The sequence below is a fragment of the Lissotriton vulgaris genome, unplaced genomic scaffold (genome assembly GCF_964263255.1).
Source record: "Lissotriton vulgaris unplaced genomic scaffold, aLisVul1.2 SCAFFOLD_1939, whole genome shotgun sequence".
In the NCBI taxonomy this organism is placed as follows: domain Eukaryota; kingdom Metazoa; phylum Chordata; class Amphibia; order Caudata; family Salamandridae; genus Lissotriton; species Lissotriton vulgaris.
In genome coordinates this window covers 103,581-118,835 of record NW_028243668.1, presented here as the reverse complement: position 1 = coordinate 118,835, position 15,255 = coordinate 103,581, and the positions used below count along the sequence as shown (strand labels likewise).

At 44.5% G+C, this 15,255-nt stretch overlaps 1 protein-coding gene across 4 annotated transcripts in view; it reads left to right on the top strand.

Moving 5' to 3' along the window:
• The window catches only part of LOC147668257 (prolyl 4-hydroxylase subunit alpha-1-like), a 415,422-nt gene that overhangs the window by 310,123 nt on the left and 90,044 nt on the right, over positions 1-15,255 (top strand). For 2 of the 4 annotated variants that reach the window (XM_086948664.1, XM_086948661.1), the window contains exon 11: positions 8,375-8,428. In XM_086948664.1, the coding sequence (XP_086804790.1) occupies positions 8,375-8,428 (54 nt within the window). Of the gene's footprint in view, positions 1-8,374; positions 8,429-8,486; positions 8,541-15,255 lie in introns of all 4 variants that reach the window. The other 2 variants (XM_086948663.1, XM_086948662.1) reach the window with 1 other exon arrangement.

The following is a 15,255-nucleotide window of genomic DNA, read 5'->3' as shown; positions in this document are numbered from 1 at the left end:
TGGTTACAGGGGCAACAACGTCAAAGGCAGGGGACGTGGAAACAACAGCTCCCGGTCCTCCACCACCAACAAACAGTGACGCCTTGTCACTGCCCCCCGACCACACAACACCGGTCGGGGGGAGACTCCAGCAGTTCCTGCCCGCATGGAAATCCATCACCACGGACAGGTGGGTCAAATCTCTTATTCAGTACGGTTACTGTCTGGAACTTACTTCCACACCACCAAACATACCTCCAAGAAGCCGTCCTATGTCCGGCGAGCACTTGCACTTGTTACAGCAGGAGGTCAAAGTCATGCTGCAAAAAGGAGCAATAGAGCTCGTGCCACTGCAAGAAAGGGGAACAGGAGTTTACTCTCTGTACTTTCTAATCCCCAAAAAGGACGGATCCCTCAGGCCCATCCTGGACCTCAGGCCCCTCAACCGGTACATTCTGTCGGAGCACTTCCATATGCTCACTTTGCAGCAGGTTCTCCCTCTGCTTCGGCAAGGGGACTTCCTGGCTACGCTAGATCTCAAGGATGCATACTTTCACATTCCCCTGCATCCTTCACACAGGAAGTACCTCAGATTCACGATTCAAGACCAGCACTACCAGTTCAGGGTTCTGCCTTTCGGGGTCACCACAGCGCCAAGAGTTTTTACAAAGTGCCTGGCGACTGTGGCGGCGCATCTACAACGCCAGAACGTCCACGTCTATCCCTATCTGGACGACTGGCTCATTCAGGCACAGTCAGAACAGCAGTGCGCAGACCACGTGTCCCGCACCATTCATCTCCTGCACGATCTGGGATTCTCACTGAATTACCCGAAATCCCATCTCCAACCCGCCCATATACGGCAGTATCTGGGCGCGACAATAGACACTCTGGCAGCCACTGCGCAGCCAAACTCAGTGAGAATCACCAGTATCCAGGCGCTGATCCAACGATTCAGACCTCAGCACTCGCTTCCAGCGAAGGTGTTCATGCAGTTGATAGGCATGATGGCCTCCTGCATCTCCATCGTCCCGCACGCGAGGTTACATATGCGTCCGCTCCAGGAGTGCCTAGCACGACAGTGGACTCAGGCTCATGGGCAACTAACAGACCTAGTGTTGGTGAGCGGTCGGGCGTACAACTCTCTGCATTGGTGGAATCCACAAAACCTTTGCAAGGGCCGACCGTTTCAAGAGCCAGTGCCACAGATTATCCTGACAACGGACGCCTCTCTCCAGGGTTGGGGAGCGCATGTACTCCACTACACAGTGCAGGGACTATGGACACCACAGCAGAAGAAGATGCACATCAATGTGTTGGAACTGATGGCAATCTTCATGGCCTTAAAGGCGTTCAAAGTACATCTGTGCAACAAGGTCGTGTTGATCCGGACGGACAACATGACGGCCATGTACTACATTCAGAAACAGGGAGGAACACACTCTCCGCAGCTGTCTCATCTGGCTCAGAGCATGTGGAAGTGGGCCATTCAGAGGGACATCTTCCTCATGGTGGAGCATCTCCCAGGCAAGGACAATCAGATGGCGGACCTGCTCAGCAGGCACAGCCACCAAATGCACGAGTGGGAGATACACCCATCAGTACTCCAACCGTACTTCCAAAGGTGGGGTCATCCAGAGATAGACCTGTTCGCCACAAGGGAGAACGCAAAATGCCAAAGCTTCGCCGCCAGGTTCCCACACCCGCAATCGCAGGGCAATGCGATGTGGATGAACTGGTCAGGCAGATTTGCGTACGCTTTTCCCCCAGCACCTCTGATACCGCTGGTGGCACGCAAGCTCAGGCAGCACTCGATGACTCTCTTCCTGGTTGCTCCAACGTGGGCTCGCCAACCATGGTACACCACGTTTCTGGAACTTTCCGTGGTACCGCATCAAAGGCTTCATCTCACACCCAGCCTTCTGACGCAGTGCCATGGCGACATTCAGCACCCAGATCCGCAACAGCTCAACCTGGCGATCTGGCTCCTGAAGTCCTAGAGTTTGGCTACCTCAATCTTCCCCCCGATTGCATGGACATCATTCGGGAGGCAAGAAAGCCCACTACTAGAGCATGTTATGCGGCTAAATGGAAGCGGTTTGTCATCTATTGTGCAAACCACAACATTGATCCGCTGGATGCTTCCATTCAGAACATCATTTGTTACCTGTTCCATCTGTACCAATGCAATTTGGCGTATTCTTCCATCAGCATTCACCTGTCTGCAATGGCCGCATACCTCCAGAATAGACAACACCTATCACTTTTCAAGGTCCCTGCTATCAAGGCATTTCTGGAAGGACTCCAAAGGGTCATTCCACCACGGACACCACCAGCTCCAGAATGGAACCTCAATGTGGTTCTTACAAGGCTGATGGGTCCTCCTTTTGAGCCACTGCACTCTTGTGAGCTTCAGTTTCTGACTTGGAAGGTAGCTTTCTTAGTAGCAATTACATCGCTACGGAGGGTTAGTGAGTTACAGGCACTCACCATCCAAGAACCTTTTTTCCAAGTACATGCCAACAGGGTGGTGCTCCGCACTAACCCTAAATTTTTACCCAAGGTTGTATCTCAATTCCACATAAACCAGACAATTGAGTTGCCAGTGTTTTTTCAAAATCCTGAGTCGCTGGCGGAGCGGATGCTCCACACCCTTGACGTTAAAAGAGCCTTAATGTTCTACATTGACAGGACAAAGGATTTTCGAAAGACCAAGCAACTTTTCGTTGCATTTGCCTCGCACCACAAGGGTAACGCTATTTCCAAAGCTGGTATCGCTAGGTGGATCGTGAAATGCATTCAGATCTGTTACGCTAAGGCTAAACGCACTCTCACAATTCCACCAAGAGCCCACTCCACCAGAAAGTTGGGGGCCTCTATGGCCTTCCTTGGGAACATTCCCTTAGAGGATATTTGTAGAGCAGCCACATGGTCTACCACACATACTTTTACTAAACATTACTGCGTAGACGTGCACTCTAAACAGCAGGCAGCTGTTGGTCAGGCTGTTCTCAAAACACTTTTTCAAACTGCTGCAGCTGGCACGGGCGGCCGCCAATGATAGGAGGACTGCTATGTATTCTATGCACAGATATGAATTCAGCAGCTCACATGCCTCGAACTGCAAATGCTACTTACCAGTATGCATCTGTTCTTGGCATGTAGGGCTGCTGACATTCATATCGCCCGCCCTCCTCCCCGGCGCCTGTAGCAGCTGCAGTATTCATATATATATGCTCATAGCATGGTCATCACTCACATAGTTCACTCCATCTCGGCCAATGGCTAAAAACAATCTGGGGATGGAGGCGATGCCCATGCGCACTGTAGTCCAGGGGAGGAGCCACCTATCTCGTGATACTTCGAAGACTCTTCCAGGACAACAATGTGCAATCATCCGGACCCAACACTAGGCGGCGATCTATGCACAGATATGAATGTCAGCAGCCCTACATGCCAAGAACAGATGCATACTGGTAAGTAGCATTTGCATTTCTCGCCGTGCGAGAAGGCCGAAACAAATGGTAGTTATTACGGCAATAACTACCATTTGTTTCTGCCTTCTCGCACGGTGAGAAAGCAGGGGGCGGCGCCCAAACGCCCCGATAGAGGAGCCGCCACTGTCTGTCTCTTAGTTCTGTTTACAGACTAGGGACAACCATTTAAGAGTCATGGTACCATAATATTCAAATTTAGATAGCCATCAGTGCCTAAGGGAATGATTAAATCAGTATCCTCAAACGTTCAAATAAAGTTTTCCTCTCAGACAGTGTATAGGATCAAACTAGAATAATGCATTCAAGTTTGTTTATTTTGTTTTTAACCCCTTTAGCGCGTCGAACATTCCGCCCCAGTGCGGACGTTCGATCGCGCTAACGGGATTCGGACGTCCAACGGTCGTGAGCAGCACCAGCGAGGTAGCGCGTGTGACGACCGTTGGACGTTCGAAGCACGGAAGGGGTTAATGTTTTACGATATTAACTTAAACCTAGCATTTGACCCTAAATTGGTCTAACAAAACTCAAATAAGTATTGCAAAATTGTTCGTAAATTACTTCTTGGATTCTCGTGTTTGTGTATTTTTGCCCAGATCCCTGGTGGGACACAGGCTTGCCCTACCTGTATTCTGCTATATCTTTCCTCCGCAGACTTGTGGATAATGACTGGCAATTTCTTTAGAAGTATGTTTTGGTACTCCTTCAAGTGCCTGAAACACAATCACTGACCATAAAATCAGTTTTATTGTGTGCAATTCCTGTTTAAAATACCTGTTGAATTTAATCACGACCCGCCCCACCCCCCCCACACACACAGTATCATGATGGTGCTATGTTTGCAGATGAGCTCATGCACTGGAATGGGAGAATATCATGAAAACAATTTATATTATTTATTCCCTGTTTCTGTGTGGTTAAAGCGTAATTTGTGCTGTTTGCTCCCAAGATTTGTGTACTGCTTCCCCAGTCCCAGATTGTGGGAGCAAAAGCCAGTGTTTTACTCATTAAGCATGATCCAGTTTTGCAGTTTCCTCACTTGTAGAATTATCCCAGGCGTGCAAATGGATCTGATAACTTCAAAGCGCTCACGTTCTAGTAGGGGGCACTGGCTTTGTCCAGTCTCCGTAAGGGGTGTCATATGACATCACGCAGGTCATAAAAGGCTTACCACAGCTTAACGTCATCGGTTCCCTTTTTCCACGCCCTTTAATCCGATCTGAAGCTTTCTCTCTTCTGAGAGTCATGAGTTTTTTCCTCCAAAAAAATCCTAATTACTGCACCTATATAGAATATTCACCAGAAAGTCTGTTACCGCTGGAAATTAACTTTTTCTTTTGGCACAAAAGTGAGGATCACCCGTTTTGCTTCCATGGCGCAACTCCTGTCTGCAAAGTGAGTAGCTCTGTGCTTGATTAACACCTTAGCTGCGTGTAAACATTTCTCCCCAGTGCTGCGCTGTCCATTAGAACTAGTGCTGAATGGACGTTCAATGGTCGTGCGCAGCACTGGGGAGGTAGCACTGCTGACGACCATTGGCCGTCAGCAGCACTTAAGGGGTTAATATACTTTTTCCTATCGTTAGGAGCTTTCAATTGAGCAGCTGCCTTAAGTGAATGTGTCTTGTAGACAACTGTTAGTCCTTTGATATGCTTGATTTTTCCACATTGCTCCTTCAACTGTGAACTATTATCATAAAAAGCCTGTAAGTGTCAAATATATTCTCCCATGTTATGATTATATTTTTGCAGGATTATATATACCAACCAAGGTATGGTTGTTTTCCTTTTTACCCTAAAACAATGAAAGTGCTGCCATTTCGTGTTTGCGCAGGAGTGTTTGAAAGATCGCTTTTCTGCCCTTACCAAAATCAAACCTACTGTAGAAAGCAAAGCGCCTGAGGGTCTCTCTCTCTTTAACATCCAATGGTTGTGCGTGTGTGTGTGCGAGATAATAACCAAGGCTGATAGGCACAGTTTTAAGGAGTAGACGTTTACAGCCACATGCATCAAGCTAAAAACCGGTCGCAAAGGGGCAGATTCTCAGAATCTGCCCCTTTGCGACCAGTATTTTTTCATTTGGGATGCATCTTCCCAAATGCAAAAATCGCAATTTAAGGAATCTCTAAATTGTGATTCCTTAAATTGCGATTGCATTTAAGGAATCCCAAATTGAGATTCCTTAAATGCAATGCACCAAAGTCCAAAAATTAGCGATTTCGCTAATAGGAGTAGCAAATTACCAAGAAGTTGAACTTCATGGTAATTTGCAAAAACTTTGAAAAATGCACTTTTGTGCATTTTTTCAAAGTTTCATGTTGCACACACACATGCCCTCAGGGCATGTGTTCAACATATGTGCACAGATCAATTTCAGGGGTGCAACAGGGTGTCCTTTTGACACCCTGGCACCCTTGAAATTGCAATCTCAATTTGTGATTCTCTAATTGAGAATCGCAAATTAAGAATGTCTATATGGGCCTCTAGGCCCATAAGAATGAATGGGGAGGTATTCCTTAATTGCGTTTAGCAATTTGCGAGTCGCAATTAAGGAATGTATAGGAATCGCTATTTTTATAGCGATTACTACATGCATAGACTTTTGCGATTCCTAAAGAGCGATTCCTTAAAAATCGCTATTTAGGAATCGCAATTCCCTCTGTTGTTGCATCTGGCTGATAGTTCTTTAGATTGGTAGATTTACATAAAAGCAAGAAAGCAAAGACAGTTATCATAGTGTTATTTTATGCAACGTAAACTGTGCATACTTCTGCGTGTTTTTGTAACAACACATTTCCGCCACACATAGTTTGTAAAATGCACACTGTCTCATTGGGTATTTCATTGCTTAAATGTCCTCCCTTGTATCAAAATAAGAATTCATAAATTCTCTTTAAGTGCGCTGAAAGTTTTCTATTTTGTTAAACAAATTCATATAATGAGCAGTAACACTTTGCCATTTAAAATGGCGATAACTACTTAATAGAAGCAACACTCTGCAAGTGTTATTCTACAACATGTGGAGCAATAAAGAGCATGGGAAAGAAAGGTTATGCTGTCTAAATGAGAGATCGGTCACTGGAAGTCCAAACACCAACCTTCCATACCCCACCCCCGCTCCAACCCCTCCCCCTCCACCCACACTGCTTGCTGTGGGGGCAAAGGTTTACTTTAGCCAAAGACACAAAGAAGAGTTACATGCATAAGCCCACAGCCTTCTAGTATTCTTCCCCCTGCTTATGAAGTACTGGCATTCAGAATATATCCATCCTACCAATAGGGACCATTCATAGTTGTTCAGAAGACCAAAGTGAAGCCTTGTTCATGGTGTGGACTTCTTTCTTCATAATCTGGAGGTCACACAGTCTCCGTTCCATTGCATAATTAACATAGGGAAACTAAGGTACTACTGATGGCAAAAACAATACCTGCGCCCAGGGTCCTTGTGGTGCAAGTCTGAGCTCCTCTTGAATATCCATAGGTGTAACTGTCTTGTCACTCAGAACATCAAATTGGAAAAAGCAAAGCAGCTGTCCCTCGATATCGTCCCGCTCTCGCAAACATGCGATTCTAAGAAACCTTTCTGTTTGTTCCCTCGTCATATTCTGCAAGTATTCAACCAGTTGCTCTAGATGAACCATGCAGCCTAATGCAACGCCTTCAAACATCTCATGATCAGTAACCTCTCTTTAAGAACCTGCTTTTATTTTTTGACTCTAGACTGTATTTCTTTAAGACCGTCATCATTTTTGAGACCTTGCAATCAGTATTTTTTGTGGTAGCCGGCAGTTCCTTAAGTAGAACAAACAGTGTGATCTCACTCTAAGTTAGGATGCGTGGGTCTCTTCTTCCAAGCTTCTATGTGACAAGTGAACCATAGTCTGGTGCAGTTAGAAAGTCCTTTATCGCCTTTGCATTCTTTGGTCTGTCATTTGACTGTGCGGTGTTCCAGATAACCTTATTGGTATCCCCAGAGAGCCTCCTAACAGTAGTATTATGCACAGGCACCTTTGGGGGCCTTGCAAAATCTGGAATCCTCTGGTATTGGCTTCCTTCATTATTCAGATGGGCGAATGGCTGAAACACCTGTCTGACGACTGCACCCTGGTCTGCATGCTTGGCTGCCCTCTGAGTTGCCACATTGGCTAGGGCTTGAAGTAGGCATAAAGCGTACTGGCTTAACCATGTTGTAGCTTTTATTTTTTATTTTGTGTGACCCTTCCTCATCATCTAGAATGTGTAGGCAGAGAACCAGCAGCAGCTTATGTGTGGACAAATTCATAATAGCAGAGGAGTTAGTCATACTATGATCTTGCACTCTAGTCCACATGTGTATGGTGGGTGCCAACTCAACAGATTCCTGTCTTCGACCACCTCGTTTTAGTTTCTCTCGTTATCTAGAAAAAAGTAAAAGGATTTGCTTTATAACCATGCCACACCAAGGTTTAAGTAGGATGCTATCATTTTGCTTTGTTGTGTAGTTCAGAGCAGAATGCTTGGACTTTGTATTTTAAATTTGAAGGCTGGGTTTAAATTTGGGGTACAATAGGTACCCCTTCTCCCCCACCTTTTACTATTATGTCCCTTGAAAGTATCAGCATAAAGTCTGGCTTGGAGTTACTGATTTACTGCCGTGTGGACGTTAAAGGTGTTTGTTAATAAAATAATGAGATCAAATATGAGGTAAAGTGAGTTGAAGGCACGTAAATGAAATAAAATGGACCAACTGAGGACCAAATAGTTGATTTGTTTGTCATCTTCATAGTAGGGCTCATCCTGCATTTATTCACTGATTGTTTCAGAGTATTTTTATTCTGTGAAAATATACAGAATTTTCGTTGTACCCAAATAATTCTTAAGTGTTGTGCTTCACTGGATGTTTTGCTTTTCATGTCACTGTAGGTTGCCAACTATGGTGTCGGAGGCCAATACGAGCCTCATTTCGATTTTGGAAGGGTAAGTCCAACTGCATTTACTTCTTTGTTTCCCATGCCCTTTTCTTTTCTCTTTCCAGGTGGCAAATTATGGCATGGGAGGACAGTATGAGCCTCACTATGACTTTGCACGGGCAAGTAGATTTGAGAGGCAAAACAACCTCTCAGTTTAGCCATATTGTATGTCCAACTTCATTTTGAAAAATCCGAAGTCGCTTGCGTGTTCTAATAAGACTATGGATTTTGTTCAATAAAACACCAGCTGATTTAAATATATAAAACACTATTTGTATTATTTTGACATCTGCAAAAAATAATTGATTGGAATGGTGACTTGCACATTTTGAAAATTGAACAAAATGGTTAATCGTATGTGGTCATCATTTTCTGGCATCCATTTATATAACTTCTTGCCGATCCACATAAATCGGTAGAAGTTATGGTTACAGCTGGTTGTTTACTGGGCCTTTAATGTGCATGTACTAATTGTATTGACTTTCATATTTTATGTTTTCAGTGTTGTAATGTCGTATTACCCAAAGCCCATTTTGTTTATTTATGTTTGACGAAGTCAGCAAAATAATATCCCATCAATATTGATGTTCTGGCACATATAAATACATCATATACCTCTGACATTAAAACAGTACCGTAGACTAATTTTAGTGGAAAATTAAGATGATCAGTAATTACAGTAGCTTCAAGTCAATCTCTGTGCAAAAACAAATACTTGTACATCCTGGCTCTTTCGTTTGAGAAGTTTATTAACTTCACTTTGTATGCTGCGTCAGTATATCACACCCCTAGATAAATGTTACCTTTTTTTAACACCTAGCAAGACTGATTGTAAGTGGGGAAGCATTGGAGTTGTCTGTTGAAGGAAAGGAGAGCAAACATATTTTAGTAGTGGCTGTCAAAGCAAGTTTCCTTTACCTCATCCATTCCCATCTTTGCTGATAAGGTTTTTTATTCAGCTTTTATTAAAAAACTGAGTGTGCGAATCAGTTTGCTTGAATTGAATGACCAAGGAAAGCATGGACAATCTGCATTAGGCCCTTATTGGTCTTTATCCCTTGTCTTGTACAAATGTGGACTCGATTCCAGTAAGTAGTTGAATTCTTCCATCAGTTCTTATACATTTGTTGCCTTCTCCTACAGATTCTAGAGGACTCTATAGACTTGTATACAGGATGACAGCATTGTTTGGTGCCCAATAGAAATTACCTCAAACAGACCATAGCACTTCAAAAATACTCTTCTTCCAGACCTATGATTTCTAGTGCTCGGGATAGGTCACGTGGGTTTCACATTGAAAAGTCCCTTATTTCAGCAGCTAGTCAAACTTTAGTCCATTTTTATGAGGTATAAGTCGTCATATATTAAAATTAAGTTTTACTCCACATATCCTGAAGGCAAGTAATTTTCATCATTTAAGTGGACTAGAGTACCGAATTGCCAAGCCTTTGCAGTACAACCCCGGTAAACTGAAAATGAAAACGTAAGCTGTTCCTGCATTCTACAGTCTTGTTGGGGCAGGGACTTCAAGCCCCAGACTCCCCGTCCCCGCGTTACCTCGCCAGTGCGCCCGAGGCGCTTAAATCATTGTCATTCCAGAGCCTGTTGGCATAAAAAGGTGAGAGATCTATCAACAGCCCGTTTGTGCAAAGGGGCTATTGACCCTGGTCCATCCAAAATTGGGAAATTTAAACAAACCAGCAGAAAGGGGGCAAAAAGAAAGAAGCTCAATGATAGGACTTCTGATTTTGGAGGACCGGGATATGAATGCACAAGTGTCTATGAATTACCCATTATGGGTAATGAAGTGGACTTGCAAGTCCAATTTAGATCTATTGTAAAAGAAGGGCTTACGGCCAGATTCATGAAGCTTAATTGCGCTCGCAAAGGGCCAGATTCTCAGAATCTGGCCCTTTGCGAGCGCAATTTTTGCATTTGGGATTCATCATCCCAAATGCAAAAATCGGTAATAGCGAATTCGCTAATTTGCAAGGAATTACATTTAAGGAATCTCTATTTGAGATTCCTTAAATGCAATTCATCATCCATTTTTAAATTGCGAAATCGCTATTTCGGGCCGCCATTTACCGCAAGGTCAAACCTCGTGGTAAATAGCGAAACCTTAGAAAAATGCTTTTAAAAGCATTTTTCTAAGTTGCATGTTGCACACACACATGTCCTTTGGACATGTGTGTGCGCAACACCAATGTAGATTACCTTTCAGGGGTGCTACAGGGTGTCCTTTGGACACCCCTGGCACCCTTGAAATCGCATCCTTATTTTCAATTAGCAATTTGCTAATCGCAAATAAGGAATCTGTAGGAATCGCTATTTATTTTGCGATTCCTACATGAATCCCGTTTTGCGAGTCTGTAATAGCGATTCCTTATGAATCGCTATTACAGACTCGCAAAACGGGTCTTTGATGAATCTGGCAGTTAGTTTCCTAGTAGCAGGGGTTGATAAACTGGCAGAATCATTTGAATCCTTGGTGGGTAGGCCAACCCCAACCTTAGGGAAAGCAACAGATGGTAGCTGTCAGGCTGATGTTGACACCCAAACACCCGAAATTAGATTAGAACCCCCATCTGTCCAAAATCCTATCTCTACCTCTGACCCCAATAGGGCCACACGCGAGCCCAGGAGTAGAGATACGGCACATCCTAGTACATTAATCAAGTAAAATAATATGAAGCAGCACGGGCATTGGCATTGAGGGGAGTGGGTTGGAAAAGAGTCCAGCAATGGGCATAGCGAAGATAGTAGCGACCTGCCTTCCATTAACCAAACCCCTGCCTCCTCCCCATATGTTATCATTTTACTAGGTGTGCCTAAGCTCAAGTAAGGGCAGAGGGAATACATATATTGAATTGAAGAACAAATGCATGTTTTGGTTGGCAAGGGGAGGCAGTTTTCCTATGAGAATGCTTGAGAGATTCTTATGACTCGTAGAGTCAGGTGGGTGGGAAACTGATCTAAAGATGTGCATGGGAATTGCATAGTGATTAATTAAAAAAAAAAACCTTACATGTTTAAATCACTATAGTCAAGATGAGGGAATTGGGTCCTTACCGCAAGGGTATTTTTTATATGTCACACCAATTACCAATAATCAGCGCACATATCAGCCATTTACAGGGAATGAGAAAGCAGAATCACCAGCACTCAAGACAATGGTACCAACTCCCCCAGACTTCTACTATTCAATATAGCCACAGTTAATAGATATGGGGTTTTAGAAGAGGTTTATTGACTTACTATAATGCAGTACACAGAACATTCAACTAAATGTCAGGAGGAAACTAGGGAGTGCGCCACTTTAAACAGATTATTTTATTTCCCAATCATTAAGCTTGGGCCCGGGGTAGGTAGCTCGAAGGAGTCCCCTGTCATAACCCCTTTAGGTGGTGCTAGGCAGGCTGGTTGTGCAAGCCAAACTGCTGTGTGGGGTTGTTGTCCGATGACGCATCTGTAAGCCCAACCGCAGGGTTGAGCTAACTGTGTCCCAGGCCAAAGCTCATGTATTCTTAACTGACTCCAAACCTCCAGGGCTTGCAGCTGATAGTTTCAAGACTTCCAATCGAGCCCCGGCGATTTGACCAAATGAGCAACAGAGAGCAGACAGGCCATCCAACGCTAACTCTAGGTCACCTATGCCAGGTAATATACAGATTCAATTAAGATATGGGTCTTATCCTGTAATGTTGTGGGCCTTCGAAATAAATTTGACAATCCTGACTGGGGGGCTTTTGTGGACCAATATGATATTTTCATATTCCAGGAAACCTGGGATAGGGAGGAGGCACAGCAGTAGGTTTTGCATCTTTTAGCATAGCTGCAAGAGTAGGCCTTCGTATATGAGTCATTCCCATCTGGGTTGTTTAGTTATTCAGCAGGAGCTTTCTTCTAATGACATCCAGTGCATTCTTCTGACATTTACTTCTAATGTCAGAATTGCTCTGATTAATGTCTACTCCAGATCTGTCAGCAACAGCCTTAAATCGCCAACCTTTGACCACCTGGCGGCCTTTACATCTACTATGCCCAATTACCATTGGATGGTTATTGGTGGTGACTTTAATTGCCAGTTTTAGCCCTTGAAATATGTTAATGAAGGAATGCCAAGTGAATAAGATCTGTACTGGGCTGTTCCGAGGTCAGGCATACTACCTACCAGGGCCTGGACATTGCTCGTGCTCCAGATTAAATCCTTCACCCTGAACCACTCGTTAAGGTCAAGTAATGGCCAAACTAAATCAGATACACCAGGTAAACATACTTTTAATGGACCCGGTCACTCCTCCATCATAGACTACATCCTGGTTGATATCAGGATGTGGCACCAGGTGGTGGACCTTGTTTTCTCCAACCAACACAACAGAGATCATTACGCCCTGATTGTGGAGATAGAACTGCCGATTAGTAAAGGAGTTTCTGGTTCCAATATACCGCTATATAATAGATTAGTACTGACCATCAACCGAAAGAGTCCGGTGGGCAGCTATACAGCAATCTTGGGTAAGGATGGCTTCCCTGTATGGTTCAGTTATTCCATGCTTCGTGACAGCAGAACAATCTATTTCTATGGATGGCACCCTCATCTCCCTTGAGCAAGTCGCAGAGACCAATGAGCTGCTGACATCTACTCAGGCTGGTATATTATTTCCATTGTTACAATTAAGTGGGCATAAAAAGGCCAAACATCCCTGGTTTAAGGGCAGTTGTCGGAGGGTGAAGTCAGCTCTGATAGAGGCAATCAAATCTAAGGAAAGTCCCCTAATTAGAGTAAAAAGGGCGCTCTATAGAGCTTGCATCATTGAAGCAAAAAAAGTGTGGGAGATGGAGAAGTGAAATTCCCAGAAGCAGGCTCTGGCTGATCACAATAGGAAGGCTTTCTGCTGTATAGTTAACACCGGTAGTAGGGAAAGGAAGCAGGCCATTGAAACAAACATTGCAGCTGATAAATGGAAAGCACATTTTGGACTACTATACCCAAGGCTGGAGGATGAGGGCAAAAAATCAGCAAAATATATTGTTCCCCAGTAGAATATGTGCTTTGAGGCCCCCCAGATAAAACTCTTAGAGAAAAGTAGTGCCCTAAGTAAATTTGCCCCCTCTAAAGCACCAGGTCTTGACCAGATTCCAGGGGACCTCTTTCATGCCGAGCAAACCATCTGGGCCCCTTATCTGTGGATCCTGTTTAATGCCATACTGCAGAGAATGGCTATTCCAGCAACGTGGGCTGGCGCAGAAACCCAGCCAGTTCATAAAAAGGGTTCACCGCTTCTCCTCTCCAACTACAGGCTCATTAGGCTTACAGATGTTAGCCAGATATTTTTTGCCAGGGTATTGCTGGTTCATCTCCAATCTTGGATGGATGAATATAAAATATAGAGCCCGTTTCAAGCTGGCTTTAAAAAAACACGTCTACTATAGACCAAATATTTAGACTCCAACTCTTGTACTGGAAAACGGTGACCATAGAGGGTGGCAGCCTCTATTTGATCTTTGTGGATTTAAAATCTACCTTTGATCTAGTACCAAGAGATAACTGTGGGCTGTTCGAAGTGATCTAGGGGTGCCACTCAATTGCTTAGGCATTTGCACGAAGGTATCTGAAAGAGACAATTAGTTATGGACTCCTTACCTTAGAATTACCCCAAGGCGTTAGACTAGATCCGGAGAAATTATTTCATAGCACTACTCCTGCGCGTCAGTAGGTGTCGTTGGTCGACTCCGCATTTGTCATTGGCTTCGTGATCGCGGAATGAAATCGCCGTATCTACTTAGGCGCCGCCCACGCGCGCTGACGTCTGTTCTTTCTTTTTCCGCGCCAGCCAGCGCTGATCCGGAGAGAGCTGTACCTTATGTCACTTTTTGACTACTTTTTTTTAACTTTTGTTGAATTCTTTTTGAGTTGTTCAAATCCTGGTGCACGCAGGGATGTGCATCCTCGAACCAGCTTCAAACCATGCCACTCCTGCCTTTGATGTTTAGAGTGAGAACCCCACCCGAAGTCGCGCTCGGACTGCCAGACCATGAACCCGAAGTCTTTGCGGGACCTCTAGACCCTTCATTCCTTTCTATCCCTCATACCCAAGAAAGCTGTCACCTACTGACAACACCATTGTCTTCAACCATCTAATAGACAGGGCAGCGCAGTACCACAAGGTAGACATGCACAATGACCCTATAGACGAAGACTTCTTCTTTGACACTTTCCCTACTTCGGAAAAAAACATCAGAACACTTCCTATGCTAAAGGGGGTATTAAAACACGCGCCTGATATATTTAAAGATACTGCCAGGGCACGCATAATCACTCCCAGGATTGAAAAGAAATATAGAGCAGCCCCTACAGACCCTACCTATATCAGAGCTCAGTTACCATTAGACTCACTGGTAGTGGCTAATGCACGCAAAAGGGCCAACTCACAGACAACAGGGGAGGCTCCTCCTCCTGATTAAGAGTCCAAAATACTAGAGGCCTCGATTAAAAGAGTAGCATCACAGGCCTCCAATTCATGAAGAATTGCTAATACACAAGCTCTGCTAGCTCGTTACGACAGAGCACACTATGACCAGCTTGAAAGCTTAATGCAATACCTGCCTGAGCCTTTTAAAGCCCAAGCTAATGACCTCATACAGGAGGGAAAATTTATTACGACCGCCTCCATCAAATGTGCGCTTGACGCAGCCGACACTGCAGCCAGGTCTATTAACACTAGCGTTTTATTACGACGACATGCACGGCTGCGTATTTCAGGCTTTAAGAACGAGGTGCAGTCCACCATTCTTAACCAACCAGTCAATCAAGACTTCCTTTTTGGCCCT